This window comes from Diadema setosum, chromosome 3 (assembly GCF_964275005.1).
Source record: "Diadema setosum chromosome 3, eeDiaSeto1, whole genome shotgun sequence".
In the NCBI taxonomy this organism is placed as follows: Eukaryota; Metazoa; Echinodermata; class Echinoidea; order Diadematoida; family Diadematidae; genus Diadema; species Diadema setosum.
The window spans coordinates 45,554,965-45,568,035 of NC_092687.1; the positions used below are offsets into that span (position 1 = coordinate 45,554,965).

General features: G+C 38.7%; 1 protein-coding gene across 1 annotated transcript in view; it reads right to left on the minus strand.

The window, feature by feature from the left end:
- Positions 1 to 13,071, minus strand: part of LOC140246928 (uncharacterized) — a 41,083-nt gene that overhangs the window by 20,955 nt on the left and 7,057 nt on the right. The window contains exons 3-8 of the mRNA XM_072326248.1: positions 11,151 to 11,260; positions 10,140 to 10,344; positions 5,843 to 6,011; positions 4,470 to 4,522; positions 2,433 to 2,656; positions 1,306 to 1,466 (exon numbers count right to left, since the gene is read on the minus strand). Coding sequence (XP_072182349.1) covers positions 1,306 to 1,466; positions 2,433 to 2,656; positions 4,470 to 4,522; positions 5,843 to 6,011; positions 10,140 to 10,344; positions 11,151 to 11,260 — 922 coding nt within the window. The remainder of the gene's footprint in view (positions 1 to 1,305; positions 1,467 to 2,432; positions 2,657 to 4,469; positions 4,523 to 5,842; positions 6,012 to 10,139; positions 10,345 to 11,150; positions 11,261 to 13,071) is intronic.

Below are 13,071 nucleotides of genomic sequence, written 5' to 3' on the forward strand. Positions count from 1 at the left end.
ATTCAACTCTGTGTTCACTTGGAATTTGACAAAGAAAGTAAATTCACACAAGCAGAATTGCAGAAATTTCATTAAAAATTGGCCTAAATATAAATATAATTCTACCAATTTGACTGGAACTACACACATAACTCGGGCGATCAGATGTCATCACATCCTGCGGGTGTGTATGCAACGATATTAGATAGATAAACATTTTGATTTTGGAAGATGAACCATCAAATGCAAACTCTTCTCCCAACTGGGCAACATGTTTAGCTGATTTAGAAGAACAATTTGGTGCAAAGGATAGAAGTTTTCATTTGTTACATCTGAACAAAGAACAAAACAAAACGAAATATCACACTCTTCAGTGGAGGATCCAGAGGGGGGCGCAACCGGCGCACGTCCCCCCCCCCCTTTTATTTTTGTTTTAAAACAAAAGAAACTAGAAATGTTGCTACAGCGACTGGTTATACCCCCGCCAAACAACATTTCATAAGCTTTGGTCAAAACAACATTTCATAAGCTTTGGTCAAAAAACTGAGGAAGTAGTTAAATCCCCAAGATCTTTTTGGCTCATAATATGTGAGCTGTTACCATGGCAACATACTTTTTGTCACTGTCAAGAAATGTGTCATGCTGACCTATATCCTAAGACAAACATTCAATATGAATTCCATGAGAATTGGAAGAACACTGATGAAGCAGTTTTGCCATGAACCATTTTGCCCTATATTTTACCAATAACATGCCGTTACCATGGCAACGCACTTTTTGCCACTGCAGAAATATGTGTCTTGCACATTAACATATTCAGATGAACATCTGTACCTAATTTCATAAAAATTGATCAAAAACTGTGGGAGGAGTTCGCGACGCAAGATTTGTACCCATTTTTGCCCATAATCTGCCGTTACCATGGCAACGTACTTTTGGGTACTGTCAAAAAATACGTCTTGCACATCTACAACCCAAGGAACACATCTGTGCCAAGTTTTATGGGAATCGGTTGAAAACTGAGGAAGTAGTTCGCGACGCAAGATTTGCAACGGACCGACCGCCCGACCGCCCACCCGGCCGCCCGACCGCCCGCTGATTCCTATATACCCCCTTCAAACTTCGTTTGGCGGGGGTATAATAAAAAGATGAAAATGAAATGAAACACGGAGGTGGCATCAGAAATATTAGTCCCCCACCCCCTTACAGAATTCCTGGATCCGCCCTTGCTCTCGACCATTCAATATTTGTTTAATATTGCATGATAAATGTAACGCAATACTGCGAACGTCAATCAAACTGGGATCACCATACGAGACTGCTCACCTAGGCCTGTAAAATCTGGTTGTCAGCATGTGGGTGAAGATGTAAGCAAGCAGCTGGCTGGATTGTGGGAGGAAGAATGCCCTCTCTAGTTCACAGAGAGAGAACTCTGGCAGCAGCAGCGTTGGTCCACAGAGCTTGAGGAACTGGCCTATGGCTGGGATCTAGATAAAGACATGACAACAACAACAACAAACATGAGTGGACAGATGCAAAAACAACAACAAGAGAGAAAGGTGAAGTAGAATAGTAAATAGTAGGTTCATGGATAGTCAATGTGGTGTGTAATGAAGTTGAGTTCAATGAATGTGAAAGATTAAATCTGTTAAACAAACCATGTAAGGGTATGCACAAGCATGTGTAGTGAACTTCAGTTTTGAAAGAATGATTTCCTTCTTTCTTTTCCAAAAGAGATAAGAGGGAAAATTTTGGAAGAAGGGCTATTTCATCACGATGCTACAAAAATGGACATGAACAAAAACTGCATGTTGATTTGGTCTGAATACATAATTCATGAAGCCCTCCCCTAACTGCACGGCCACTGATGGCTGCTGAACATTCATCTCCCAAGGTGTGAATGCATATTTACAAGCCTCCCCCCCCCCCTCCCCCTGACTAACTTCCCATCGATTACTGTTGAATATTCATCAACCCAGGTCTGAATGCAAATTTACAAGGCCCACAGTCACACGAGTGTCCTCCCATCTATTCCTGTTGAATATTCATGAACCAAGGTCTGAATGCATATTCACGAGGCCTGCCCCTGATTGATAATAATTTCTTTAAACCCCTCGCTGACTGCTCCTGAAATTCATCAACCAAGGTCTGAATACATGTTCATGAGGTTCGCCCCATCCTGACTACAATATTTTAAATCTCCCGCTGTTTGCTGCTGAATATTCATCAACCAAAGTCTACATATATATTCATGTGACCCCGCCCCCCCGCCTCACCTCCCACATGGCCCTCAGCTGGGTCCTGTAGGATGATGGCTGTTGAACATTCATCTCCCAAGGTCTGAATGCCTATTTACAAGGCCAGCCCCTGAAACCTCTTATCGGCCTTGAGATGGCAAAACGACGTATCTACAATGTACATCCAATTTCATGTGACCCCGCCCCCCACCTCACCTCCCACATGGCCCTCAGCTGGGTCCTGTAGGGTTCCTTGAGGAGCTCCTCCTTCTCCCACTCCTCCGTTCTCTTGTTCAGTCGCTCCAGCTCCTCCCTTTTCTCGATGATCTTCTGCTTGCGCAGCCTCTCCTCTTCGTCCTCCAGGTCCCGACGCACCATGTTGGCGACGGGCGTCGACGCGGCGTTGCTGTCTAAAATCCTCTGGCTAAAACGCCTCCTCCCTGTCAGAGCAACAGCCACAGAGGATGAGAAATAGAGGCTAACCCATTGAGGACAAACTGATTTTGCTATAGTACACATTTCCTGTAGACACCTCTCGATGTATACTCAGGACTAGTATTCAATGCGTTATTTAGTTTGAAAACATCTCATGCAGCGTTGCCGTCTAAAATCCTCTGGCTGAAACGCCTCCTCCCTGACGAAGCAAGAGTCACAGAGGATGAGAAATAGAGGCTAACCCATTGAGGACAAACTGATTTTGCTATAGTACACATTTCCCGTAGACACCTCTCGATGTATACTCAGGACTAGTATTCAATGCGTTATATAGTTTGAAAACATCGCATGCGGCGTGGCTGTCTAAAATCCTCTGGCTGAAACGCCTCCTCCCTGACGAAGCAAGAGTCACAGAGGATGAGAAAAAGAGGCTAACCCATTGAGGACAAACTGATTTTGCTATAGTACACATTTCCCGTAGACACCTCTCGATGTATACTCAGGACTAGTATTCAATGCGTTATATAGTTTGAAAACATCTCATGCGGCGTTGCTGTCTAAAATCCTCTGACTGAAACGCCTCCTCCCTGACGAAGCAAGAGTCAGAGAGGATGAGAAAAAGAGGCTAACCCATTAACAACAAGCTGGTTTTGTTTTAGGACACATTTTCCATAGACACCTGCCGAAGTATACTCAGGACTGGTATTCAATGCGTTAAATAGTTACTATCTGAAAACATCTCAGGTCCTCTTCTTGCTTACATTTATTGAAATCGACTCCATGCTCCTTTTAAAAGAGAAGTGTTGCTATCAAAATGATTGTATCAATTTGAAATTTAGAATCAATGTTCAGTTTTAATAGAAAACTACCCCTCAAGTTCAAGGAGTTTTGTCAAAATTTTTCAAAAATGTACAAAAATTGCCTGATTTTCCTCTTCTTTTCTCCGATTTTTTAAGTTCAGACAGAATTTTGTTAAAATATAAAATTTTCAAGGTTTGCACCAAAGTTACATTTCGAATTTTTTAGCAATATGAATAGGTTTACAGTCGTCTGGAAGACTCTATCAGGACACTGAGTACACTGGTAAAACAAATGTGATCCTGCATCATAAAAACCAACAAAAAGTCGCCAGACATGGATATTCAGTTAAGAGCAGATTCTGAAAGAGCAGACTGTCGGCTTTGAAATGATGTTTAACTCATTTCAAATGGACTCCCCTAACCTACCTAAATACTGGAAAGAAAGCACACACTCTGGAAAAGTGTGAACTGAGAAAAGAGGCTCTGAAGTACAGGGTCTATTCAGGCGTTTAATCTATACCAAGCCATGCTACCTGTGCGATGAAAAGGACAAAACACAGGATGTAAACCACTGAAGCAACAACAATGAAGGGATTATCAGATTAAGCTGAAATTAAACAAGCATTATTAACACATTCTGTCATTATAAATGCCAACTTTCAAAGCAGAAGCATCATCTCTTCTAAAGTTGCTAGAGTTAAAATTGAAGAGTGTTTACAGGGTTTTTAAGAAATGGATAGGGGACTCAATAAAGATGTACCTAATCACCTTATTCTACAAAAAAAAAGTGTTTGAGGAAAACTGCTAAAAATACAATTTCTTGTTCGTTTCATGATCCCAAACTTTAGCATAATGTAGAAGAAAACTTGCTCTTTCAGAAAATATGAAAAACTCAAGATTGGCTAGGTTGACCCATTTTACGAATTTTCAGTCCCCACACAAAATCAATGCATGCAACTTTTTGTTGGTTTTGTGATGCACAGTCACAAATCATAGCATAAACTACCTTGGGACCTACCTGACGAAGAGGAGTCGGATGATGAAAACATGTAAGTTTTCTCTCTGATGTGCCTGCATCAAAAGAAAAGAAAACAAAGAAAGAATGGATAAAATTATCCACAGCAACAGTTCAAAATGCAAACACTCCACCACACTTACTGCTAATCGGGCAGTGTTAAATACAAAGAAAGAATGGATAAAATTATCAACAGCAACAGTTCAAAATGCAAACACTCCACCACACATACTGCTAATCGGGCAGTGTTAAATAATGTACATACTTGGTGGTAAGCATCAAAGTTTGTTGCTTGAAGCGACTGAAGTCCAGAAACGAACCTCTTTATTCACCTGTTCCCTCCTATTTAGTTTCTTCAGCAAGAATTCACTTAAAGGGAACGCAAACCCAAAGAGTAATGTGGATTGAGTAAAAGCATTAAAATTAGTAGAACACATCAGTGAAAGTTCGAGGAAAATCGGACGATCGATGCAAAAGTTATGAATTTTTCAAATTTTGGTGTTGGAACCGCTGGATGAGGAGACTACTAGAGGCTATGACGTATGAGTGGACAACAATATAAAGAAAATATAAAAGGAATTCCACAAAAATTTACTTTTCTAGCAAAATGAAAGAGTACTTGACAAACCGCTTCCAGAAAGCAGGGAGAATAATTGCTATACCCCTAACATATGTCAGTATCAAGTTGATGGAATGTGTAATTTTCATGAAAAATGAATTTTTATTAAATTCCCTTATATTTTCTTTATATTATAGTCCACTCATACGTCATAACCTCTAGTAGTCTCCTTACCCAGCAGTTCCAACACCAAAACTTTAAAAATTCGTAACTTTTGCATTGATTGCCCGATTTTCCTCAAACTTTCACTGATGTGTTTTACTAATGTTACTGCTTTCACTCAACCCAAATTGCTCTTTGGGTTTATGTTCCCTTTAAGTGTTCACCATTAGTTGCTAGCTAGGTTGGGCAAGCTATGTGGTTGTTAATCGTTTGTGAAGAAAGCATGAATAGAATTTAAATACATTACAGAAGCAGTCTACTACCAAGTCTGTTTGAAGGCAATTATTACAGACTAACTGTGGATAACTTGCTCAAAATAAGTGTAAAAGCATAGATTTTCACGCTCAGTCTGGTAAAATGAATATTGCGTGTTTTTAATTCCGCACGATCAAAACATACAATGTAACATAAGTAACATTATAACACGTCTACAAGTTCGCATGTTTTTATTCTTGCACCAGTTTCTTATTGTGTAAAAAATTTCTACGCAGTAAAAAATTTCTCTTTTACAGTATACACTGGCTTCTATGTTGACTATAGAATATTGCATCACAATCAAATGAATGAGGCCCTTGCGGCGACGAGTGAGCGCTACCTTGAGAGAAGACCCAGCTTGCGCTCAAAATGTGCCTCCAGCGTCTCAGCCTGCCGGGAGACCGGGTGACTGAGGCCGTTGTAGCGGTAGCAATTCTCAAGGATCAGACGCACGTCAGCCACGAACTCGGCGATAGAGGGGTAGGCGCACTCCTCAAACTTTTCCTCAACTGAGAACGAGGTCAAAAGGACGGAAAAGAAAAAATTGAATATAAAGACTTCTACCACATTCCTCTACCAATGCAAGCTATTATGACATCATCGGAAAGTTCATCATCTGAGCACTGTGTTCAAGCTAAGGGTGAGGCTAGTGTGTCCTTGCAAAGTACATGGTGTATGTTGTGTTCTAGTAAGTTTGATTGTGTTGAACAAAAAAGATTAGAACTGATGGACAAATTACCCTTCATCAATGTAAATAAACACCGATTATTTTGTGTTTGAGCGGTAGCTATGATGAAAATCATGGGCACACACACTGATGAGATTTAAACCCATGACCTCCTGATAGCTAGACAGGGATCATGTCCACTCGAACACGAAGCTTCTAATGGATAGCAAAAGGTGGTTCTGATTCCTTTATAGCAGCAGCTACTGCATTCAAAGTAATGATTTTTGCACTGAGTTGTTACCTCCACCAGAAACGTTTGCTCTGCTCTGGCAAAGGCACTACAAAGCTGGATGCTGATGGCGTAACAACAGGCTTTTATGTTGGTAAATTTGATGCCCATTGGGTGGAAATGAGTTGTTGGCATGGCGGAGGTCTGTGATCTCGTGAGTACTTTTCTAGTTAGGTGATCCGAGTATCCTCTCGGATCACCTTCTGTTTTAGTACGGATTCTTTCTTCTTCTTCTTCTTCTTCTTCTTTTTCTTCTTATTTCTCCCCAAAAGTTGTGCATCGATTAGCTCCGAAAGTCCTCTTCCTATCAATTTCAAACTTATACCATATATGTATCGTCTCCGAAAGACGGCAATCGAACTAAAATCAAAGTGATCAGTCGACCGTGACGTCACTATGACGTCATTATATGAAAACACATTCTCAATCATATCTCATTAATGGAATTGAATTTTTCAATGAAATTTACGTCACATATATTTCAAGTCAAGCGCATTCTACTCATATTCTCAAAATTCATCTATACCTTAAAACGTGCGCGTACGCGCGTGTTGAAATATTTGTATGCTCAAATCGAGCTCAAATTTTTTTTGCACACGTTTCAGACCATTTGAAGCATTTTTCGAAAAATTGAAAAAAATTTACGGACGCGTACGCGCGCGCGCATATACGCACGCACAGCTCATATGCAATGGAAATTTCCCGTTTTTTCACATTTATCGCCTGCCTGAAATGTCAGGGAATATGTCTACCAAGTTTCAAGTCAATCCGACTCAATATGACGTCATACGGGCCCGTCAAAGTTGAAATTCCGCGCGCGCGTCAATGGCGATATACAGTGCAACAATGCCAAAAAACTGCCAATTTTAAATCCGATTTTACTCGTCAGGATGGACGGTGACCCCCCATTTTCTTTACATATTCTGAAAGCTGATGAGTTGTACATATCATTTCATGGGTTGGCGATGCTGGAAAAATGATGAAAAGATATCAAATTTCTTAATAAAGTAAAAAAAGCAAATTTTCAAAATGACGTTATCAAATTTTAAGTTCACTCAAGCGTATCTCACTTATTATTTTGTTGATTTTCGTCCAAATTTCAATATGTTGTAGCTTATTAAATGGTCTTTCAGTCATATAATAACAACATTTTGATTGGATGACGGCATCACCTCGTAAAAATGGATTAAAAGTAACATTGTCAAATTTGACCAGTTTACGTGTTATCTCTATGGGAGTGCAGTTTTTCTGGAAATGAAAACTGACATGACTATCTTTATCGAGCACTAGCTCACTTATGCTTCGGTGAATTTCTCCCATATTTTAGTATGTTGTAGCTGAGACTTTGGGCTATCGTAAGTGTGCCCTTCGTTTTTTCATACGGAGTCGGCATCACATCCAAAAACTTGGTTGAAATTAAAGCTTATCTTCGATGTATTGAAATATTTCTTCCTTTCTGCAACTTTCTTTGCAATAACTCAAGAAAAACATATCCTATCACCACCATATTTTGCACGTGTTTAGTTCATGTCACGTACATTATTTCACAAAATAACAACTACTTGATCAGACACCATCTTGGGTATGTAAATTAGGGTCAAAGGTCATAAATGTTTTATCCTGTATCTTGGTGAATACATGTCTTATCTTTACCATATTTTGCACACGTAAAGACCATGTTACAAGGATCATTTCACAAAATAACCACTTTTTGCTCAGATGCCATCTTGTCTGTGCAAAATGGGGTCAAAAGTCATATGTACTTCTTCCTGTATCTTCGTTATGACGTGTTATCTCTATGGGAGGAAATTCTTCTAGATGTGAAAATTGACATGATTGTCTTTATCGACGTTTAGCTCACTTACCCTTGGGTGAATTTCTTCCAGATTTTAGTATGTTGTAGCCAATTTAATACTCTTTAAATTTTGTTAATCAAAGTTTTAATCGGATGATGTCTTCACCTCGTGAAAATGGATATTATGTAATCTTGTCAAATTTAAGCAGTTTACGTGTTATCTCTATGGGAGGGAATTTTTCTGGAAATGAAAATTGACATGACGGTCTTTATCGAGCACTAGCTCACTTACTCTTCTGTGAATTTCTCCCAGATTTTAATATATTGTAGCTGAGACTTTGAGCTGTCGTCAGTTTCTTTATTTTTTTTCATATAACGCCGAGATCACATCAAAAAACTTGGTTGAAATCAAACTTATCTTCGATGTATTGAGATATTTCTTTCTATCTGCAACGTTCTCTGCAATAACTCAAGAAAAACAGCCCCTATCATCCCCATATTTTGCACATGTTTAGTTCATGTCACGTACATTATTTCATAAGATAACAACTACTTGATCAGACACCATCTTGGGTATGTAAATTAGGGTCAAAGGTCATAAATGTTTCAACCTGTATCTTGGCGAATACATGTCCTATCTTTCCAATATTTTGCACACGCAAAGACCATGTTACAAGAATCATTTTACAAAATAACTACTTTTTGCTCAGATGCCATCTTGGCTGTGCAAAGTTGGGTCAATTGTCATATATACTCCATTCTGTATCTTCGTTATAGTGTATACCGAATTTGGTACCAAAGATGGTAGACCTGACTCTCTTTTCTTAATGAGAATCCAAATATCACACGGCCAAACTCTCTAAACACAGATGAAACCTATATGGTCATGCCTATTGCGATCAGGACTCGAATCATTGATGAAAAAAAAAAAAATCGGATCACCTAATTTGTCAGTCTTGACAAATTCCGAGTCTAGTGTTAAACTTCCCGTTGTCACAAAAAATTCTTTCTCCTCAAATGTTGTGTAGAGGTTAGCTCAGAAAGTCCTCATCCTATCAATGCCAAATTTATACCATATATGTATCATGTCCCAAAGACGACAAATCTAATAAAATCATAGTGATCAGTCGACCATGACGTCACTATGACGTCATTATATGAAAACACATTCTCACTAATATCTAATTAATGGAATGGAATTTTTCAATGAAATTTAAGTCACGTATAGTTCAAATCAAGCTGATTCTACTCATCTTCTCAAAATTCATCTGTACCCTTAAACCGTGCGCGTACGCGCGCGTTGAAGTATTTGTATGCTCCAATCGAGCTCAAAATATTTTTGCACACGTTTCAGACCATTTAGAGCATTTTTTGAAAAATTGAAAAAATCGGACGGACGCGTACGCGCACGCACATATACGCACGCACAGCTCATATGCAATAGAAATTTCCCGTTTTTTCACACAGATCGGATTTCTGAAATGTCAAGGAATATTTCTACCAAGTTTCAAATCGATCCGACTCAAATCGATCTGACTCCCTTTTCTAAATGAGAATCCAAACATCACACGGCAAATATCCCCTAAACGCAGATGAAACATTTATGGCCATGCCTATTGGGATCAGGATTTGAATCGTTGATTTCCAAATAGTGTTGACAAATTCCAAGTCTAGTTAATATTGCAAGTGATCGACAAATTGCTCTCCATCAATGATAAACACCGACCAATTAGTGTTTGAGAATAACAATAACCATGATAAAATCAACAACATACAGGTACATTCTTTGTGGGATTCAAACCCACGACCTCCTGATTACTAGACAGGCATCATATCCACTAGACTACCGATGTACTGAGGAAGATGAGATCATTGATAAAACTCACTCTTTCCCAGCCACATTGGCTTCTTGATCCTATCGTGGTAGTCTGGGAGGTTGAGCTTGACCGGGTCAACCGCCTCGATGAACGGCCAGGCAAACGAGTAGCAGCGGTCACTCATTAGGTCAAGCAGGATGCGGTAACCGTGCTGCAGATCCAGCGGCTGACGACGAAGGATGGCCAGAGCTGTGGGGTCATCCCCCGATGTCCGCTGTAACACAATATTTGAAATAGATCATCCATACATGTAGCTATCTTCAACTGAAGCAAAACTTCTTCTTAGATTTTTGCTACTTTCCCATATTTGTACATAAACTTCCTTCCCTTTGTACTCACTTTATGCTTAATTTTCTTTTTTGTCAACTGGATGTGATGTGTCTTCGTGCTAACATGACATTAAACATTCCAAAATGCAACAGGAGTGACTATAGGTACATTTCATATAAACAAAAAGCAAAACGAGCAGAAAAAAGGGACAATAAATACTTTCTGAACCCTTACAGTGTATGAATGAAATCAACATGAAAGAAAGGGTTTGCCTGCTTTCCACACAAATAGGCAATTGCCCTACAAATGTACATTTCAACCTGCCCCACCGGCACGCTGCTTGCCCTTTGCTAGGTCTACATGGGTTCACACAATCCCTTTATGATGAAAACTATGTTTTCATATTCATATCAAATAAATGAAGAACAGTGCATCAGACACATTAACACTTTTACTAGCAATATCTCAAAACAATACTGGTACAGTGTACTCCCATTATGATGAACACGGTTATAATGAAATTGCGGTTACAACGAAGTACAAATTCGGGCCGCAATGTTATCCACTCTGTGCTTTTTTACGTTTTTTTGTTTATTTGTTCGGATCTAACAAAATTTTAATACATCGAAAGAGAATTGTCAATCCCAAGGACTTCGTCGGTTGTAACAGGGGTCCACTGTACTGGAGAAAACAGTCTTATCTTTTGCTACAAGTACATGGCAAGTAGCAAGCAATTACAGTAGTACTTACCTTTTTCTGTGGTTTCTCCGTTTCCGTAGTCTGCGAGCTGCTACAGCTGTCCTCTTCATCATTGTGGTATGTGATTTTCAAATGTACGGGCTTCTGATGGAACTGGGCACCTGTGGAACACAAATTGAGGATAACTTGGTCTCATAAAATGTATCAAAGGCAGGGCTGCACACTAACCCTTTTTTTTTTTCTACTGGTCCGACCCGTCTGTCGGACCAATAGGTACCCAGTTTTTCCATTATTTTACTGGTCCTTTCCCGACAAAAATACTGGTCAGGGACCGTCAGACCAGTGCCAGTGTGCAGCATTGTCAAAGGCAACATCTACTTTTTCAATACTGCTTTCCCTAAGGGTCCTTCTATCATTACCATTCTTATCATGACGATTACTCTTTGCCTGTTGATTTGTTAGTTGGTTAGTTCATTAGTTTGTTTTTTTCTTTTCTTTTCTTTTTTTTTATACAAAAACATAGCAAGGTCTTATTTCAATACATGGACAAAGAGGAGCAGTGTGGATAAAACATATTGTAGAAAGATGTACCTTTCAGGCAAAGATCTCTCATTCAAAAGTTTGTCTATCCGCTATGCCACAGGACCTCTCCTTGAAAAATAAGTAAATAATTAATAATAATAATAATAATAATAATAATAATAATAATAATAATAATAATAATAATAATGATGATGATAATGATAATAATAATAATAATACTAATAATAATAATAATAATGATAATAATAACAGTAATAATAATAATAATAATAATAATAATAATAGTTACAATTATAATAATGAATAAGTTCGACGGGGAGAGAAAAAAAAAAGAGAATGATGAGGTGAACAATCAAACAAAAACAAAACAGAGGAAAAAAAACCTGTTCAAAAGAAACAACAACTTCAGGCTAGGAGATTGCCAATACTAACGAGAAATGTCACTTTGGCGACTGGTATGCCTCCGCCATAATGCATGATTTTCCCAATAGGTCTAGATAGTACATGTGGACACTGTGTGATTACATTTTCACAAAATTGGCAAAATATTGGAATGACAAGTTTGTCACAAATGTGTTGAATGTTCACCTTCCTTGACGTAGGTTTAATTGGATGAATAGGAGAGCATGTATCTAGGGATTTAAGGACTTTAACTTGACTTTGACCCATTCATACATTTAGGCATTGAGTAATTTTCAAGGTACAGGTGTGGAGAAAAAGTGCAATTTCTGAATTGAATAGTAAATTGTTACCATTTTCATCTGACCCTTGACCCTAAAATTCATAAGATAATTACTTTCAGGTAGAACATGCATAATATGTACTAAGTTTCAAGGTAACTTGAGCCACTTCCGAGATATGGAGGAAAAAGTTAGTCCAGCACTTTCACTTGATCTTTGACCTTTTGACCTTTGAGGCAAAAAGAGAAAAAAAAAAAACTTTCCAGAGAATTTCTATTAGGTTACACACGCATACACCAAGTGTAAAAAAATAACCCTGCTGGCATTGCATAAATATCAGGGTAATAGTAAAATTTTGAAGTCTTGCACTTGACCTTTGACTCCTGACCTTTGACCCCATGAACCCGACATTCTCTAGATAATCACTTCCAGTCAGTACATGTCTGCCCCCCCACGGAAGAAAGCAGTAACTGCATAACTGCTGAGCTGAGATAAATGCGATTTTGTGTTTTTTGCAGATTCTTTAAAAACACAGAAACATTCAAAAATAATTTTGTGGTATGATTATGCACCATACCTAGTTGTCTAACAATACCTAGGAAAAAAATATGTTTCCATTATTTTTTAAATGTTATTTAGGAAAATGCAGTTACTGCGGTGGCTCACCCTTGATTCTGGGTAGTTTCCCCACGGAAAAAAGCAGTAACTGCAGACGGCCAGGAGTCTGCTGTTTTCCCCATGGAAAAAAG